The sequence below is a fragment of the Schistocerca gregaria genome, chromosome 5 (genome assembly GCF_023897955.1).
Source record: "Schistocerca gregaria isolate iqSchGreg1 chromosome 5, iqSchGreg1.2, whole genome shotgun sequence".
NCBI classification, from domain to species: Eukaryota; Metazoa; Arthropoda; class Insecta; order Orthoptera; family Acrididae; genus Schistocerca; species Schistocerca gregaria.
In genome coordinates, this window is record NC_064924.1 from 469,262,752 (window position 1) to 469,278,609 (window position 15,858).

General features: G+C 46.1%; 1 protein-coding gene across 1 annotated transcript in view; it reads left to right on the plus strand.

The window, feature by feature from the left end:
* LOC126273385 (neural-cadherin-like) overlaps positions 1-15,858 on the plus strand; it is an 872,522-nt gene that overhangs the window by 252,461 nt on the left and 604,203 nt on the right. Inside the window, exon 13 of the mRNA XM_049976938.1 lies at positions 7,359-7,548. Coding sequence (XP_049832895.1) covers positions 7,359-7,548 — 190 coding nt within the window. The remainder of the gene's footprint in view (positions 1-7,358; positions 7,549-15,858) is intronic.

The following is a 15,858-nucleotide window of genomic DNA, read 5'->3' on the forward strand; positions in this document are numbered from 1 at the left end:
CACCCTTCGTTACTTGGCTATCGAATTTACGATCTCCACACACCGTACAGTGGCCCTCGGTCAGGTGCACCGTAACTTAAACCAACTCCAACGTGTGTCCTATGTCAACATGTATGTCGCCGCTAAACTGGTACACGTCGCCCAGATCCTCCCAATGCCGTTACACCTTGGCCGCCGCATCCAATCAGCCTTTGGATATTTTGTGTCAGCAGGGGAACTTTTCAGAGTCCGCTACAACACTCTAACACTGCCTCCTGCAAAAGGTGGCCTCGGATTCGTCAACGTACGGGCACGTTCTTGTGCACTCTTTGTCCATACTATGTTGCGGCGCTGGCAGGGGCCGGTCCCGACCTTAAAACGCAGTCTCTTAGATATCCTCCGACTAGCTTCACTCGATCCACCGCTTAATGTGGCACCTATTTCTCCATTATTGTACCACGTCGCCAGTTGTTTCATAGAACTCAGCTACGTTCTGGCCGATCTTCCAGTTACCTGTTCTCCCCGTACAAAAGATTCTTACCGTTTGTTTATGCTGTCCAACCCTTGCGACCCCATGGTGCCTCAGCACTCTGACATTAACTGGCGAACCGTTTGGGGGTGTGTGCCTGCACCCTTTTTACCGTCGTCTGTGTCTTCACTCTGGTATGTTTTAGTCTATGGCAAATTCCCGACTAATAGTCGACTTTATCTCATAGGACTGGCCACATCCCCACTCTGCCCTGACTGTCAGCTCGAAGACACCGACGAGCACCGTCTTACGTGCCCCCTGAAACAAAACGTATGGCTCCTCATCCAACGAATCGTGGCTTTTACGTCCGTGCCCCGCCAACGACGGTAACCCCAGAATTCTTGTTGTTGCCCCAGACATTTCACTACGCTCTTGCTAAGCACCATACACTCATCTGGTTTCGAGGACAGGCTTTAGAATACCTCTTACAGAGTGGTCCGCATACACTCCTTGACTTCGGGTACAATGTTGTGACTGCGCATAGCACCCTCACCCGAAAACCATCTTACCGACAAATTTTTGCCGGTTATCTCCGCAGCGTCTTCCTTGATCCCCCTCATAGTTGGTGTGTGCCATGCCTACCCATCACATGATGCAACACCCTTATCCACGTTCTCATGCATCGAAAAAAAAAAGTTATGTTTTGAAACTTGCTGGCAGATTAAAACTGTGTGCCAGGCCGAGACTCGAACACGGGACCTTTCCCTTTGGCGGGCAAGTGCTCTACCAACTGAGCTACCCAAGCACGACTTACGCCCCGTCCTCACAGCTTTACTTCTGCCAGTACCTCGCCTCCTACCTTCCAAAGTTTACAGAAGCTCCCCTGCGAACCTTGCAGAACTAGCAAAAAAATGGTTCAAAAGGTACTGAGCACTATGGGACTTAACATCTATGGTCATCAGTCCCCTAGAACTTAGAACTAATTGAATCTAACTAACCTAAGTACATCACACAACACCCAGTCATCACGAGGCAGAGAAAATCCCTGACCCCGCCGGGAATCGAACCCTGGAAACCGGGCGCGGGAAGCAAGAACGCTACCGCACGACCACGAGCTGCGGACGGATGTTTCGAAAATGATGTTATGTTTTGTTGTATTTAACGTTTTTCTAATATTTTTTTAACCAACAATCGTTTGTATATGTTTAAATGGTACCTTGAAGAAATGTTGCATTGTGTATTTATATGCACTGTTAGTTTGTTCAATAAAGATTATTGACTAAAAAAAAAGGTAGAACACTTGCCCGCGAAAGGCAAAGGTCCCGAGTTCGAGTCTCGGTCCGGCACAAAGTTTTAATCTGCCAGGTAGTTTAATTTTCTTGTTAATTCAAAGCTCTTCCACTCTCGTGATCGAGGAGGTCATAAGGAAGTCCATCATCTGTAACGAACAAAAGTGCAACTTTGTGCCAAATATCTGCTGTTGAAGTACTGATGCGTGATTTGTATGTATCTTCTGTAAGAAATATTAGCACCGAAACTGAGTAATAACACAGTTCGAAATTAATACGAACTTATTCATAGTGAAAAACGGTGAACGCATGGCTAGAAAAGTTAGCATCTGCTGCATTGCTACCAGAAGCTTTACCACTTTAACGAGGTTGGACGTGTGCAGTTTTCTCGTTTAGACGTGACTGAGTGCAGTGCGAACGGCCTCCCGGCCGCATGGGCCGCACACGATTTCAATGACCTGCTCGAGGCACTAGACGGACCCGAGGACTACCCCAGGGGCGGGCGCGCAGACGACTCCATAAATATGCACGCCTTCCGGCGCCGCGCTATCTGCGAATGTTGCAATAACGTCAGGGCGTGGGGTGATCCATCGCGGGAGCTATCAGCAGGGCGGCGCGCCGCTACACGACGCTATCAGCCGCCTCTCCAGAGCCCCGAGCGTGCCGCGGGGGTCGTTGCACCGGCATCTGCGACAAGACGGAGGCCCGTCGTAAAGTGGGTCGTGGGCCCATCTGGAGAGCTGGAGGCTCTTCCTTTCTCTATAGATGGCTACTAGTAGGCAATCCACACATACCGAATCGCTACTGGGGCCATGTAATCTTTTAAGACACCAGTCTTTGAGGCTGTCCTACATACGTTCCCATCCTGAGGTAAAACTTACATTTATGCTCGTTTCCAATTCATTCAAGATGTATTGTTGCAACAGTGCATCTGGAGTAAATACACTATTAGCAATTTAAAATTGCTACACCAAGAAGAAATGCAGATGATGAACGGCTGTTCATTGGACAAATATATTATACTACTACTGACATGTGATTACGTCTTCACGCAATTTGGATGCATAGATCCTGAGAAATCAGTACCCAGAACAACCACCTTTGGCCGTAATAAAGGCCTTGATACGCCTCGGCATTCAGTAAAACAGAGCTTGGATGGGGTGTACAGGTACAGCTCCCACGGAGCTTCAACACGATACCGCAGTTAATCAAGAGTACTGACTGGCGAATTGCGACGAGCCAGTTGCTCGGCCACCATTGACCAGATGTTTTCAGATGGTGAGAAATCTGGAGAATGTGCTCGCCAGGGCAGCAGTCGAACATTTTCTGTATCCAGAAACACCCGTACAGGACCTGCAACATGCGGTCGTCCATTATCCTGCTGAAATGTAGGGTTTCGCAGAGATCGAATAAAGGGTAGAGCCACGGGTCATAACACATCTGAAATGTAACGTCCACTGTTCACGTGCGGTCACTGCGAACAAGAGGTGACCGAGACGTGTAACCAATGGCACTCCATACCATCACGCTGGGAGATACGCCAGTATGGCTATGACGAATACACGCTTCCAATGTACGTTTACCGCAATGTCGCCAAACACGGATGCGACCATCATGATGCTGTAAACAGAACCTGGATTCATGCACCCAAGTTCGTCGTTCACTACACCATCGCAGGGGCTCCTGTCTGTGATGCAGCGTCAAGGGTAACCGCAGCCATGGTCTCCGAACTGATAGTCCATGCTGCTGCAAACGTCGTCGAACTGTTCGTGCAGATGGTTGTTGTCTTGCAAACGTCCCCATCTGTTGACGTGGCTGCACGATCCGTTACAGCCATGCGGATAAGATGCCTGTCATCTCGACTGCTAGTGATACGAGGCCGTTGGGTTCTAGCACGGCGCTCCGTATTACACTCCTGAACCCACCGATGCCATATTCTGCTAACAGTCATTGGATCTCGACCAACGCGAGCAGCCATGTCGCGATACTATACACCGCAATCGCGATAGGCTACAATCCGACCTTTATCAAAGTAGCAAACGTGATGGTACTCATTTCCCCTCCTTACACGAGGCATCACAACAACATTTCACCAGGCAACGCCGGTTAACTGCTATTTGTGTATGAGAAATCGGTTGGAAACTTTCCTCATGTCAGCACGTTGTAGGTGTCGCCACGGGCGCCAACCTTGTGTGAATGCTGTGAAAAACTAATCATTTGCTTATCACAGCATCTTCTTCCTGTCGGTTAAATTTCGCGTCTGTAGCACGCCATCTTCGTGGCGTAGCAATTTTAATGGCCAGTAGTGTAATTGATGATCGACTCCTAATTAAGACTGATCTTTGACCTGGATGAAGGAATTAAATGATACTTATATCTTTTCCTCTGAAGGACGTCCAGGACATAACCGAAGAGTTCATTTGACTGAAGTATTTTACTGATTTCTCCTGTTTTCTTTCCCATGTTTAATGTTTGCTTTTTTGTTCTTTTTCTCTTTTCCCTCGGCGACCGTCAGTCATTGCCGGAAGGACCCGAGTCTACTTACGCTTTGCTGTTCCCCTTGTTTTTTTCCTTAATTATTCGATGATTATTTTCCATGTGAGACCTAAGAATAAACAACTTTATCCTGACGCGACGCAGTTAGCAACAATACGAGATTCTTCTAGTGGCCCCAGCCGTTGCTTAGCACCAGTTTTAGCCGAGGCGACTGGCGAGCAACATAAATGTGTCCGTCTCCCGTTAGCAGTATCTTGGAGGAACATGAAATGTAGTAGCAGCACGGAGAAACGATGACGGTCAGAAGGTAAGCCGTCGAGAAACATCTTAGTTGTGCCAACCCGTGGCACCTAAAACACATTCCTTAAATCGGATGCACCTTTTTGCGGAATCGTAACATAACCCTAACAGTTATATATGTGTAGTACTTTCAAGGTGATATGATTTTTCAAACCAGCTATCCACACTGTTTCCATTCAACAAGTCGATTTTATCACCAACATATCTTGAAACAAAGGTTTTCCATGCAGATACCATAACAAATAACACATTTGTATAAGATTTCAGAAGCATTACAGACGTATTTCAAACGTTACGCTGTTTTTTGGCAGAAAATTAATTTGCCATTTGAATCACAGCAATTGCGAAACGCCGGCCGCGGTGGTCTCGCGTTTCTAGGCGCGCAGTCTGGAACCGTGCGACTACTACGGTCGCAGGTTCGAATCCTGCCTTGGGCATGGATGTGTGTGATGTCCTTATGTTAGTTAGGTTTAAGTAGTTCTAAGTTCTAGGGGACTGATGACCACAGCAGTTGAGTCCCATAGTGCTCAGAGCCATTTGAACCAATTGCGAAACGTGTGGATATTAACGGAATGAAACGTGGTTTGAAAACTGTTGTTTCCTCTGACTTATAACCAAATAAAGTGGATCAGATTTATCGTCTTTGTGCTAGTGCAGCTCACACGCTCAGTCCCAGTAAAGTGCACCCATAAATACTCGGCTTCTATTCTCCCTAGTACTGATTTGTTAGACGTTGCTGGGACACGAGCAGCTAATATTCTGATACCTCTCACTGGCAGCTTCGGTGATAAAACGGTACTGTGCGCTATAGATCTGACATCATAGTTCTCGTTACTTAACCTTTTGACTTCCACCAAAATATGTGAGTCCTGGGACAGGTTATCAGAGAAGCAGAATTTGCTGTCTTTTGTTGCTATGTATCAACGTCCTACTGGAAAAGGGAAACCTGGTAATGGTTTATAGAATTCTTGTAATTGTAGGCTGCGCCGTCTTCAGGTTTCGTTGTTAACCCTCTGTCCCGTATTGATGCATCGAATTAGTTCGTGCCTGCAGCTAGTGCAGAGCAAGATGCTGCCGCGCCTTCCTGGACGAGTGGTGTCAACGAATGACGTTTGCTGCGTCAAAAACTGTGCCCCTACTGAGCTCCTGTATGTGAATCAGGAACATGGAGAGTTATTGTATCTACTGATGTGAGTCTGTTTGCTTCATGTCTTGTACTTTTTGCACAGTAGTCTTATGTAACTCTAGAAGTACTTATACGTAATTTCCTTGAATGACTGCCTATGAATGCACGGGCCTTGAACGATATACACCGATGAGCCAAAACGTTATGACCACCTGCTGAATAGCTTGTTTCTCCGAATTTGGAACGCAAGACATCGCTGATTATGCGTACCAAGGATCCGCCATTTTGTTGGTGGGTTTGTGCAGATATGTGGCATTAGATGATTTGCGTACGCAGTGATGGCACCGCATTGCGACCCAGATGGGTTCAATAGGATTTACATCAGGCGAACTTGGTAGCCGAGACAAAAATGTGACGAAGACGGAAACTTGTTCTCGAAAGAGCAGTTACTATTGATGATCGTGCAGCTTTTCCCTGGAATAAATGATTAACTGAAAACCTCAGCTGCCGACAGGTGTTGTTGATATACGTCGGTGTGGACAGCTGAAAATGTGTGCCCCGATCGGGACTCGAACACGGAATCTCCTGCTCCACATCGAGGTATATCAAGAACACTTGTCGGCAGCTGAGGTTTTCAGTTAGTCATCATTTATTGCAGGTAAAAGCTGAACGGTCATCAACAGTAACTGTTCTTTCGAGAACAAGTTTCTGTCTTCGTATATATAGTTAAAGGCTACCCAGCCATTGACCTTAGTCTGTGCGAATGCGCACAGGTTGCCCAAAACTCTTACGGGAATCGCCAAAGCGTGCGCGTGTAATGAGTGGTTGGGCAAATGTCTATAAGGTACAGTACATATGTAGAATTGTGGACAGTTGGGAATCTGAGTCTCACGGCAAGCGTGCAAGGGATAAGTCCCTGCAGTCGCGCTATTCATCTGTGTCCTCGGTGGCTCAGATGGATAGAGCGTCTGGCATGTAAGCTGGAGGTCCCGGGTTCGAGTCCCGGTTGGGGCACACATTTTCAGCTGTCCACATCGAGGTATATCAATAACACTTGTAGGCAGCTGAGGTTTTCAGTTAGTCATCATTTATACAAAAATGTGAGTTCACTATAAAGCTCCTCAAACTACTCTAGTACGGTTCTCGCTCCGAGATACGGACAGTTATAGGCCTACTGCTGAAACGTGACATCGCCGTCGGAGAAGATATCAAGAATGAAGGGATGCAGGTAGTTCGCAGCTGTCGGCGTGTCTTTGATTACTACCTCCGGTTCCATGTAAGTGCAGGAGAATGTCTCCGACAGCATAATGCTGCTTCCGCCAGCCTGCGTCCGTGGCGCGATGCAAGTTTCTAGCTGCCGTTCACCCCTATGACGGCGTTTGTGGAGACGGCCTAGAGTAGCAAAAATGTGATTCACCTGCAGAGCCTACACGTTTTCATTGAAAGATAGTTGAATCCCGATAGTCCCGTGCCAACGGACGATGTCTTTGGGTCAAGTGAACACGTAGGGGTGCTCTAGTCATTCTGATTTATACATTTCATGGCTGGCCTTGATCACTGCATGTGACTAGCGCTCGGTTTAAAAGTACCAATTCAGAATGCGCTTTATCATATTTTTAATATCACCATCTGCCAAGAAAGTTGCATTGTGCAGACGCAGCGGGAAGCATTTAGTGATACTTGTGGTGTTTTGTTACAGGTGTACTACTACGTGGTCGACTCTCCTCGGAACGAGGGTAAGGACTTCTTTGAGATCAACCTGCAGTCCGGCGAGGTGTTCACCAAGGTGGTGTTCGATCGAGAGAAGCAGGGCGCCTACGCACTGGAGGTGGAAGCGCGCGACGGAGCCTCCTCTGCGCGTCCCAACAGCAACGGACAGCCCAACTCCGGTGAGTACGGCCATATACTCTACCTGCTCGTGTGCCAGGGTCCCCAGCTTGATCCAGTTCCTCTAGGCCTTCGGACGAAAGACCTCACTAACAGATTCACTGTTGACAAGTGGTTCTTACTCTGAGGCATGTGCTTCGGAGTTATCCATCGCTGTGTCAACGATATCGTGTAACGTGGGAGTACTGTATTGTATTGTATTGTATGTTAACCGGGGACCTAGAAACGACGGAGAGGCTCCGCCCCCGCCGCAGCCGCAGTGGTCCGCAACCCCACGGCGACTACCGAGGTCCACTTCACCCCTCCGCCGCCCCACACCGAACCCAGGGTTATTGTGCGGTTCGGCCCCCGGTGGACCCCCCAGGGAATGTCTCACACCAAACGAGTGTAACCCCTATGTTTGCGTGGTAGAGTAATGGTGGTGTAGGCGGACGCGGAGAACTTGTTTGCGCACCAATCGCCGACATAGTGATACTGAGGCGGAATAAGGGGAACCAGCCCGCATACACTGAGGCAGATGGAAAACAGCCTAAAAACCATCCACAGACTGACCGGTTCACCGGATCTCGACACAAATCCGTCGGGCGTATTCGTGCCGGAGACCAGGCGCTCCTTCCTGCCAGGAAAGCCGCTCGTTAGGCCGCACGGACAACCGGGCAGGCAACGTGGGAGTTTAGTTTGAGGCGCACAGTCACTACAGATGGTGAATCAGCGGCCCTTATCACAATAGTTTTATGCAACCCGCAATGTTGTACCTGTCCTCCATAAACCACACGTGAGATTTTCATATTCTTTCGCTCTCTATGCGCAAACTGTTAGTCCTATAGAAAAAGTGAGAGGACCGTTAATATATGAAATTTAATGCAGTAAAATTTTTTACTGTCATAAAATTTCGCTGGAGGCCACTGTTTTTGAGTCATTCAAGAAAAACAAAACCTACAAAACTGACCTTCAAACGCACTCTATTCCCACGCTCAGCCCCCACCAGTCAGGATTTCTAGTATGTTGTTTGTGGCACTCCCTCCTACCACTGCACAGAAATTTCCGACTGCACGAACTATTCGCGATATTTGACCTTTTTTGGTCTCTGCTGAAGAGCTGTTACACTACCGCCACAGTCGGCTACTTCGTTAACATTATTATTCTAAACGTGCTCGTGACGGTAATGAACGAAAAACAACTTTTGTAAAAGTTATGGTAAAACTAATTACGCTGACAAGGACGAAGTGCCATGAACAACATATTACAAATCATGACTGGTGGTGGCAGAGCAAGGGGAGTGGGGGTGCATTGTAGGACAGTTTTGTACCTTTTTCTTCAGTAACTCTCAGACTACGGCCTCTGGCGAAAACGTATCCAAGTACAAAATTTAACTGCATTACATTTCCTACTTGAAAGGCCAGACTCATTTTTTCTGTAGGACTAATAGTTCGCGCGTAGCGAGTGAGGGAATATGAAAATCTCGCGCTTCGTTTGTGCAGTTCAGCCATAACATTGCGGGTTGCATAAAATGACAACGGAAGGACTAACTGACTCACCCTCTATATATAAAATGTTCCAGTTCTTCGAATGACCATATGATACACTAGTTTAGTTGAAGCATGCTTCTGATTCGTTATAATTGTAATCCTAGGAAGGATTGTTCAATGAAGCTATTCTATTCTGATTTCTTCGTGCGCAGAAACGTTATCTGTCTGATTATGTTCTGAAAGCGGCTGTAATGGAAGTCGCCTATGCTTTTCATGAGCACAACCGCCATTGAACTTTATTCTTAAATACATTCGCCCCACATTCTCAGTGCCGGTGTTCCGTCGCCGTCTGATGGGATACTTACATGACCTTGATTTCTCTCTCTCTCTCTCTCTCTCTCTCTCTCTCTCTCTCTCTCTCACACACACACACACACACACACACACACACACACACACACACACACGTACGCTACAGAAATCGGAATGACCATACAGCGATGTAGCAGGGATGGGGTTGATATTTCGGCTATAGTACTAGAATTTTTCAGAGGTGATTGTTCGCAGTTAAGTGCTGCGAAAGGCAAAGATATTCAGTTCCAGTCTCGGTCCGGCACACAGTTTTAATCTGCCAGGACATTTCATATCAGCGCACACTCCGGAACAGAGTGAAAATTTCATTCTAGCTGTTTAATAATTTGGGAAGAGCATATTTATGCCATCAGCTGTACAATTTTATATTTATTCACTACCGGTTTCAATTGTTACAATCATCTTCAAGGAGAAAAAACATTGTACATCATTAGATCAGCCATACATTTCACCCATATGTAGGCCATGCACATGTAAAAATACCTAATTTTCATAACAGTCTGTCTTAACACAGTCCATGTAATTCATATAAAGACGTTGTGCCTTGGCAAAATTACAATAGTGCCTATTGTAATTGTGTGAAGTCACAGCTTGTTTATATGGACTATACGAGCTGTGTTAAGACAGACTATAATGACAATTAGATATGATTGACATATATGTCTCATATATGACGGAAATGTGTGATTGATCCATTGATTTGCAATGTTTTTCTCCATGAAGTTGATTGTAAGAATCGAAACCGGTAGAGAATAAACATAGGACTCTACGTCTGATGGCACAAATATGCTTTTTCCACTTTTATATAACACCTGCTAAATTACAACAAACGCTCATTATTACACAGAAAGGATGGATACACCATTACACAATTATCAGTAGACAATTGCTGAAACGATTACGTCCCAGGTCATGGTAAAGTTGTAGAAACACAAAAGAAGAATCCAGATAGTCTGTAGTCATGCAAGCCCGTCAGCACCCATGTTATCACAGTCGAATGAGTTACCCAATTGAGATCCACAGCCTAGTCATATATGCGCAGCCTCAGCGAGATAGACACATCAGCACAGCACGATGTGAAGTCAGTGCAATCTGGCAAGGCGTCCAATTTTATTTACTACGTGACATCAGAAACCAGGCCTACGTTATTGATTGCAGGTGACTCCAATCCGCCACAGTTGAAGCTTTTGGCGGCGTTTATAGCGGGCTATCAACTTCGCTGTCTGAGAGCACAGATATCGCACCTGTCTGCCCTTGAACTGTACAATAGTGGGATCACCGTAACGGCAGGGCGAGAATGGAGTGGGCAGGCCAGCTAAGTGTTCGATATCCATCGTGATGGCTGGTTTCTGTCCCATGCTTGCTGAGGCTATGTCGTCCTGATGCTGGAGCCGGCTGTTGCTGGTGTTCCAGTCTCCGCATCCTTGCTGGAGCGGGAGTCGTAGGTACTGGAGATGCGGAGGGACTTACTTCAATGTCGCTGGAGCTGTGGACGGTGGCCTCTCTCTATCTGGCATCTAAAGTTTTATCTGACCTGCTCTGAGGACACTGGCAGTTGGCTCAAGATGGAAGTCACTAGGCATTGGCGCAGCTGGTTTGCGTGCTGTCCCAGCACGAGCCATTGTCTTCCACAGTGAACGTATGTCGTCACCAGCGATGAACTGATAAGGCGTTATAGCGATCCTTAAGGCGCGAGCTCACGCCTCTGTGTCCAGATAGTAGCGGCCGGCGTGACGTGGGTGTGTCGCAGGCTACAGGAGCTAGAGGTCAGAAAACGGAACGAGTACAAGTCCAATATTGAGGGTCACATACATTAGAAATCACGTCAGTTGTGTACTGGCTTCTTTCCTTGCAGCTGCAGTTCCACCAGTATGAGGGGTCTGGGAATTGTAGTGTTGTGGTCGATACATCCTCGTCGATTCATTTTCTCTTACTAAAGCAAGTAGGAGTGAAAAGTGGTGACATTACACTGCAGTTGTTTTGAATATCTTGGTGTTGTAGTGTAGCACTGACCGGCTTTTGTGATCAGATGGCTTCTAAAGGAGCTTTGTTTTGCGAAACTGTGGAGAGTGTAAGATGAAAATTAAGCCGTTCAGTGTATACACTACAATTACAAATTTACTACAAAAGGGGAAGATTGATGTCTGGGTAAGGTCCGATTGCATGGTCCATACTTCAAACCGAAAACATACAAAGTTCATTTGGAGCAAATAAAATGATAGTATTCTCGTTCAAAAAATTTACAGCAGTCTTAAAATATTCGTTCTTTGCATCAAAAGGTTTATTTGTGGCTTCATTGCTTTAACGCTATGGCAGCATTATTGGTGAAACGCGGGGCATCCTTTGCAGACTTCTGGCATATGCAAAATGTTTACAGCACTGCGCATAGTGCGTCTCGCTACGCTTGCAATGTGTCCGCGAATATTTAGAGGAACAATTTGGACACCCTGGATAACGCGTTAGTAATGACAGGCGCTAGAGAAATACGCGGGGACTGTGAGTCGAATAAATGCAACTTCTGATTTGTTGCTTGGACCTCAAATTGACGTCGGGGATTGACCCCAAGCTCGTAGACGAAGATGAACTTGATAAGTCTCATAAACGCTTATTGTGGCGTGAATGGAACTCCGTTTTATGTCAGGTATGTCGCTTTCATCAAAATATTGCAGTGCTGCATTCGATATTTTAAATTACAGAAGATACATCAGTTTCATCAAAATATTGCTGCGCTGCAGCTGAAATTTCAAGTATTCTAAACATTTCCTCGGGAGAAGAATTTGTTAATTTCAGTGCCTGTATACAAACTTTATCAGTTGCATACTGAATTATTATGTGACGAATTAACGTTTCTGTATAGGGTTGTTTACAACATTGATTTGCACACAAAAATCGTCACTTTTAGATCAGCCCATTGAGATCAACTGCCCATGGAGCATATGACCGATGTGACTTCTTGCGACAGCGAATATGGTAAACCTAGCTGCTACGACATGCCTATACTACTTGTAATGCTTAGAGAAATCCCTGTATTTGTAACAATTCTAAATACTCAGTTTGTGGGAAAGGACGTAACTTTTGTAGGCGGCACATTATTTGTGTGTGTGTGTGGGGGGGGGGGGGGGGGGTTTAGTACATAGCAGAAGAGCACGCTTATCATTAATGGCGATTGTGCTACTCGGCTGGTAACGGAACTGCAGACGTCTGTAGTATGAGTCCCAATATAATCTGGTGCTGTTCCATGACTTTCAGTTGCTGCCTTTGCCGTTTGTTCCTCTATCATATAATCATACAATAAAGGATCTTTCTTTTTATGTATTCGCAATACATTACATTTGTCTATGTTAAGGTCAGTTGCCACTTCCTGCACCAAGTGCCTATCCGCTGCAGATCTTCCTTCATTTCACTGCAATTTTCTAATGCTGCAACTTCTCTGTATACTACAGCATCATCCGCGAAAAGTCGCATGGAACTTCCGACACTATCTACTAGGTTATTTATATATATTGCGAAACGCGATAGTCCCATGTCCCTGTGGCACGCCAGAGGTTACTTTAACATCTGTAGACGTCTATCCATTGAGAACAACATGCTGTGTTGTGTTTGCTGAAAACTCTTCAATCCAGCCACACAGCTGGTCTGATATTTCGTAGGCTCTTACTTTGTTTATTTGCATGTACACTACTGGCCATTAAAATTGCTACACCAAGAAGAAATGCAGGACATAAACGGGTATTCATTGGACAAATATATTATACTAGAACTGACATGTGATTACATTTTCACGCATTTTGGGTGCATAGATCCTGAGAAATCAGTACCCAAAACAACCACCTTTAGCCGTAATAAAGGCCTTGATACGCCTCGGCATTCAGTAAAACAGAGCTTGGATGGGGTGTACAGGTACAGCTGCCCACGGACCTTCAACACGATACCACAGTTAATCAAGAGTAGTGACTGGCGAATTGCGACGAGCCAGTTGCTCGGCCACCATTGACCAGACGTTTTCAGATGGTGAGAAATCTGCAGAATGTGCTCGCCAGGGCAGCAGTCGAACATTTTCTGTATCCAGAAAGACCCGTACAGGACCTGCAACATGCGGTCGTGCATTATCCTGCTGAAATGTAGGTTTTCGCAGGGATCGAATGAAGGGTAGAGCCACGGGTCGTAATGCATCTGAAATGTAACGTCCACTGTTCAAAGTGCCGTCAGTGCGAACAAGAAGTGACCGAGACGTGTAATCAATGGCACCCCATACCATCACGCCGGGTGATACGCCAGTATGGCGATGACGAATACACGCTTCCAATGTGCGTTCACCACGATGTCGCCAAACACGGATGCGACCATCATGATGCAGTAAACAGAACCTGGATTCACCCGAAAAAATGACGTTTTGCCATTCGTGCGCCCAGGTTCGTCGTCGAGTACACCATCACAGGCGCTCCTGTGATGCAGCGTCAAGGGTAACCGCAGCCATGATCTCCGAGTTGATAGTCCATGCTGCTGCAAACGTCGTCGAACTCAACGTGCAGATTGTTGTTGTCTTGCAAATGTCCCCATCTGTGGCTACACGATCCGTTACAGCCATGCGGGTAAGATGACTGTCATTTCGACTGCTAGTGATACGAGGCCGTTGGCATCCAGCACGGCGTTCCGTATTACCCTCCTGAACCCACCGAGTCCATATTCTGCTAACAGTCATTGGATCTCGACCAACGCGAGCATTAATGTCGCGATACGATAAACCGCAATCGCGATAGGCTACAATCCGACCTTTATCAAAGTCGGAAACGTGATGGTACGCGTTTCGCCTCCTTACACGAGGCATCACAACGTTTCACCATGCAACGCCGGTCAACTGCTGTTTGTGTATGAGAAATCGGTTGGAAACTTTCCTCATGTCAACACGTTGTAGGTGTCGCCACCGGCGCCAACCTTGCGCGAATTTATCTGAAAAGCTAATAATTTGCATATCACAGCATCTTCTTCCTGTCGTTTAAATTTCGCGTCTGTAGAACATCATCTTCGTGGTGTAGCAATTTTAATGGCCAGTAGCGTAAGTTCTTGATAGCACGCAACATAATTAAGACCTTTAGTGGGTACGTTTTCAATTACGTATTGGATTCCCGTGGGCCCTGCACGGAACTGAGGTTTCGCGAAGCGTGACGGACCAGCCGACTAGTGTGACGTCACAAGTTCGTTGCAGGGGCCCGTTTACCTCGTTGGGCTCGCTGATTTTTACATGACGTCAGAGACCAAACCCATGGTATTTCTCGCGTGGACCTCCTGTAGGTCGTAGTTGAAGTCTTTGGCAGCGTATATCATAGACTATTGATTTCTCTGTCTCGGGACACAGATGCAGTAATTTATCTGTAAGATATGGTTTGAAACTTTCTGCTTGTTTAGTCTTGTGAACTGATACTGGCGTAAAATGAACTGCTATTCTTCATACTCGGTTATCTGTGTCAGTGTCCTGAATAATACAAGTGATGTAATTACGCCGCACGGGGTGGCCGAGCGGTTATAGGCGCTACAGTTGGAACCGCTCGACCGGTACGGTCGCAGGTTCGAATCCTGCCTCGGGCATGGATGTGTGTGATGTCCTTAGGTTAGTTAGGTTTAAGTAGTTCTAAGTTCTAGGGGACTGATGACCTCAGAAGTTAGGTTCCGTAGTGCTCAGAGCCATTTGAACCAATTCTTTAAATGTAATTACGGAAAGGCTATCAGATAAATGAGTTGCCAAAACTGATATTGTATAACTATATTTTTAATGAACTAGGTAATTAGAAAACCAAAACTGTAAATTAAATACGCGTATTGTGCAGGGGTGGGCAGTGCTGTAATGCGTGGCGTCACGTTGCAGTTTCTGCATATAGAGCTAACAGAATGAAATATAAAACTAGCAATCGAATTTTGAAAGAACAATGAACAAAAATGTTGCTACAGAAACTCCATATAAATTTACGTACTCAGTCCGACTAAACAAAATTCCAAACACTGAATAATGCACACTCAAATGTAACACTGCTCTGCAAAAATAAAATTGTCTGCATTTGTAATCTGAATTGAACTTGCCCCCAAAAATAAATGTAGCCTGCCTGTGACAAAACCGCCTTGCCATGGTTCGCGCCGCTCTGCCCCCCCCCCCCCCCCCCCCCTCTCCGCTGTCGGAGGTTCAAGTTCTCCCTCGGGCATGGGTTTGTGTGGTGTCCTTAGCGTAAATTAGTTTATGTTAGATTAATTAGTGTGTAAGCCCAGGGACCGATATGACCTCAGCAGTTTGGTCCCATAGGAACTTACTACAGATTTCCAAATTTCCTGTGGCAAAGGAAACTTAGTACTACTCAAAGCGATGGAAATAAAATATACAGCGCACCAGCAAACATGCTAAGAGGGGAAAAAAGCTTTGCGCAGTGCAATGCTAGGACGTGCAACTATTCTTAAAAAAAAAAAAATAGAGTGCAGCGCAAT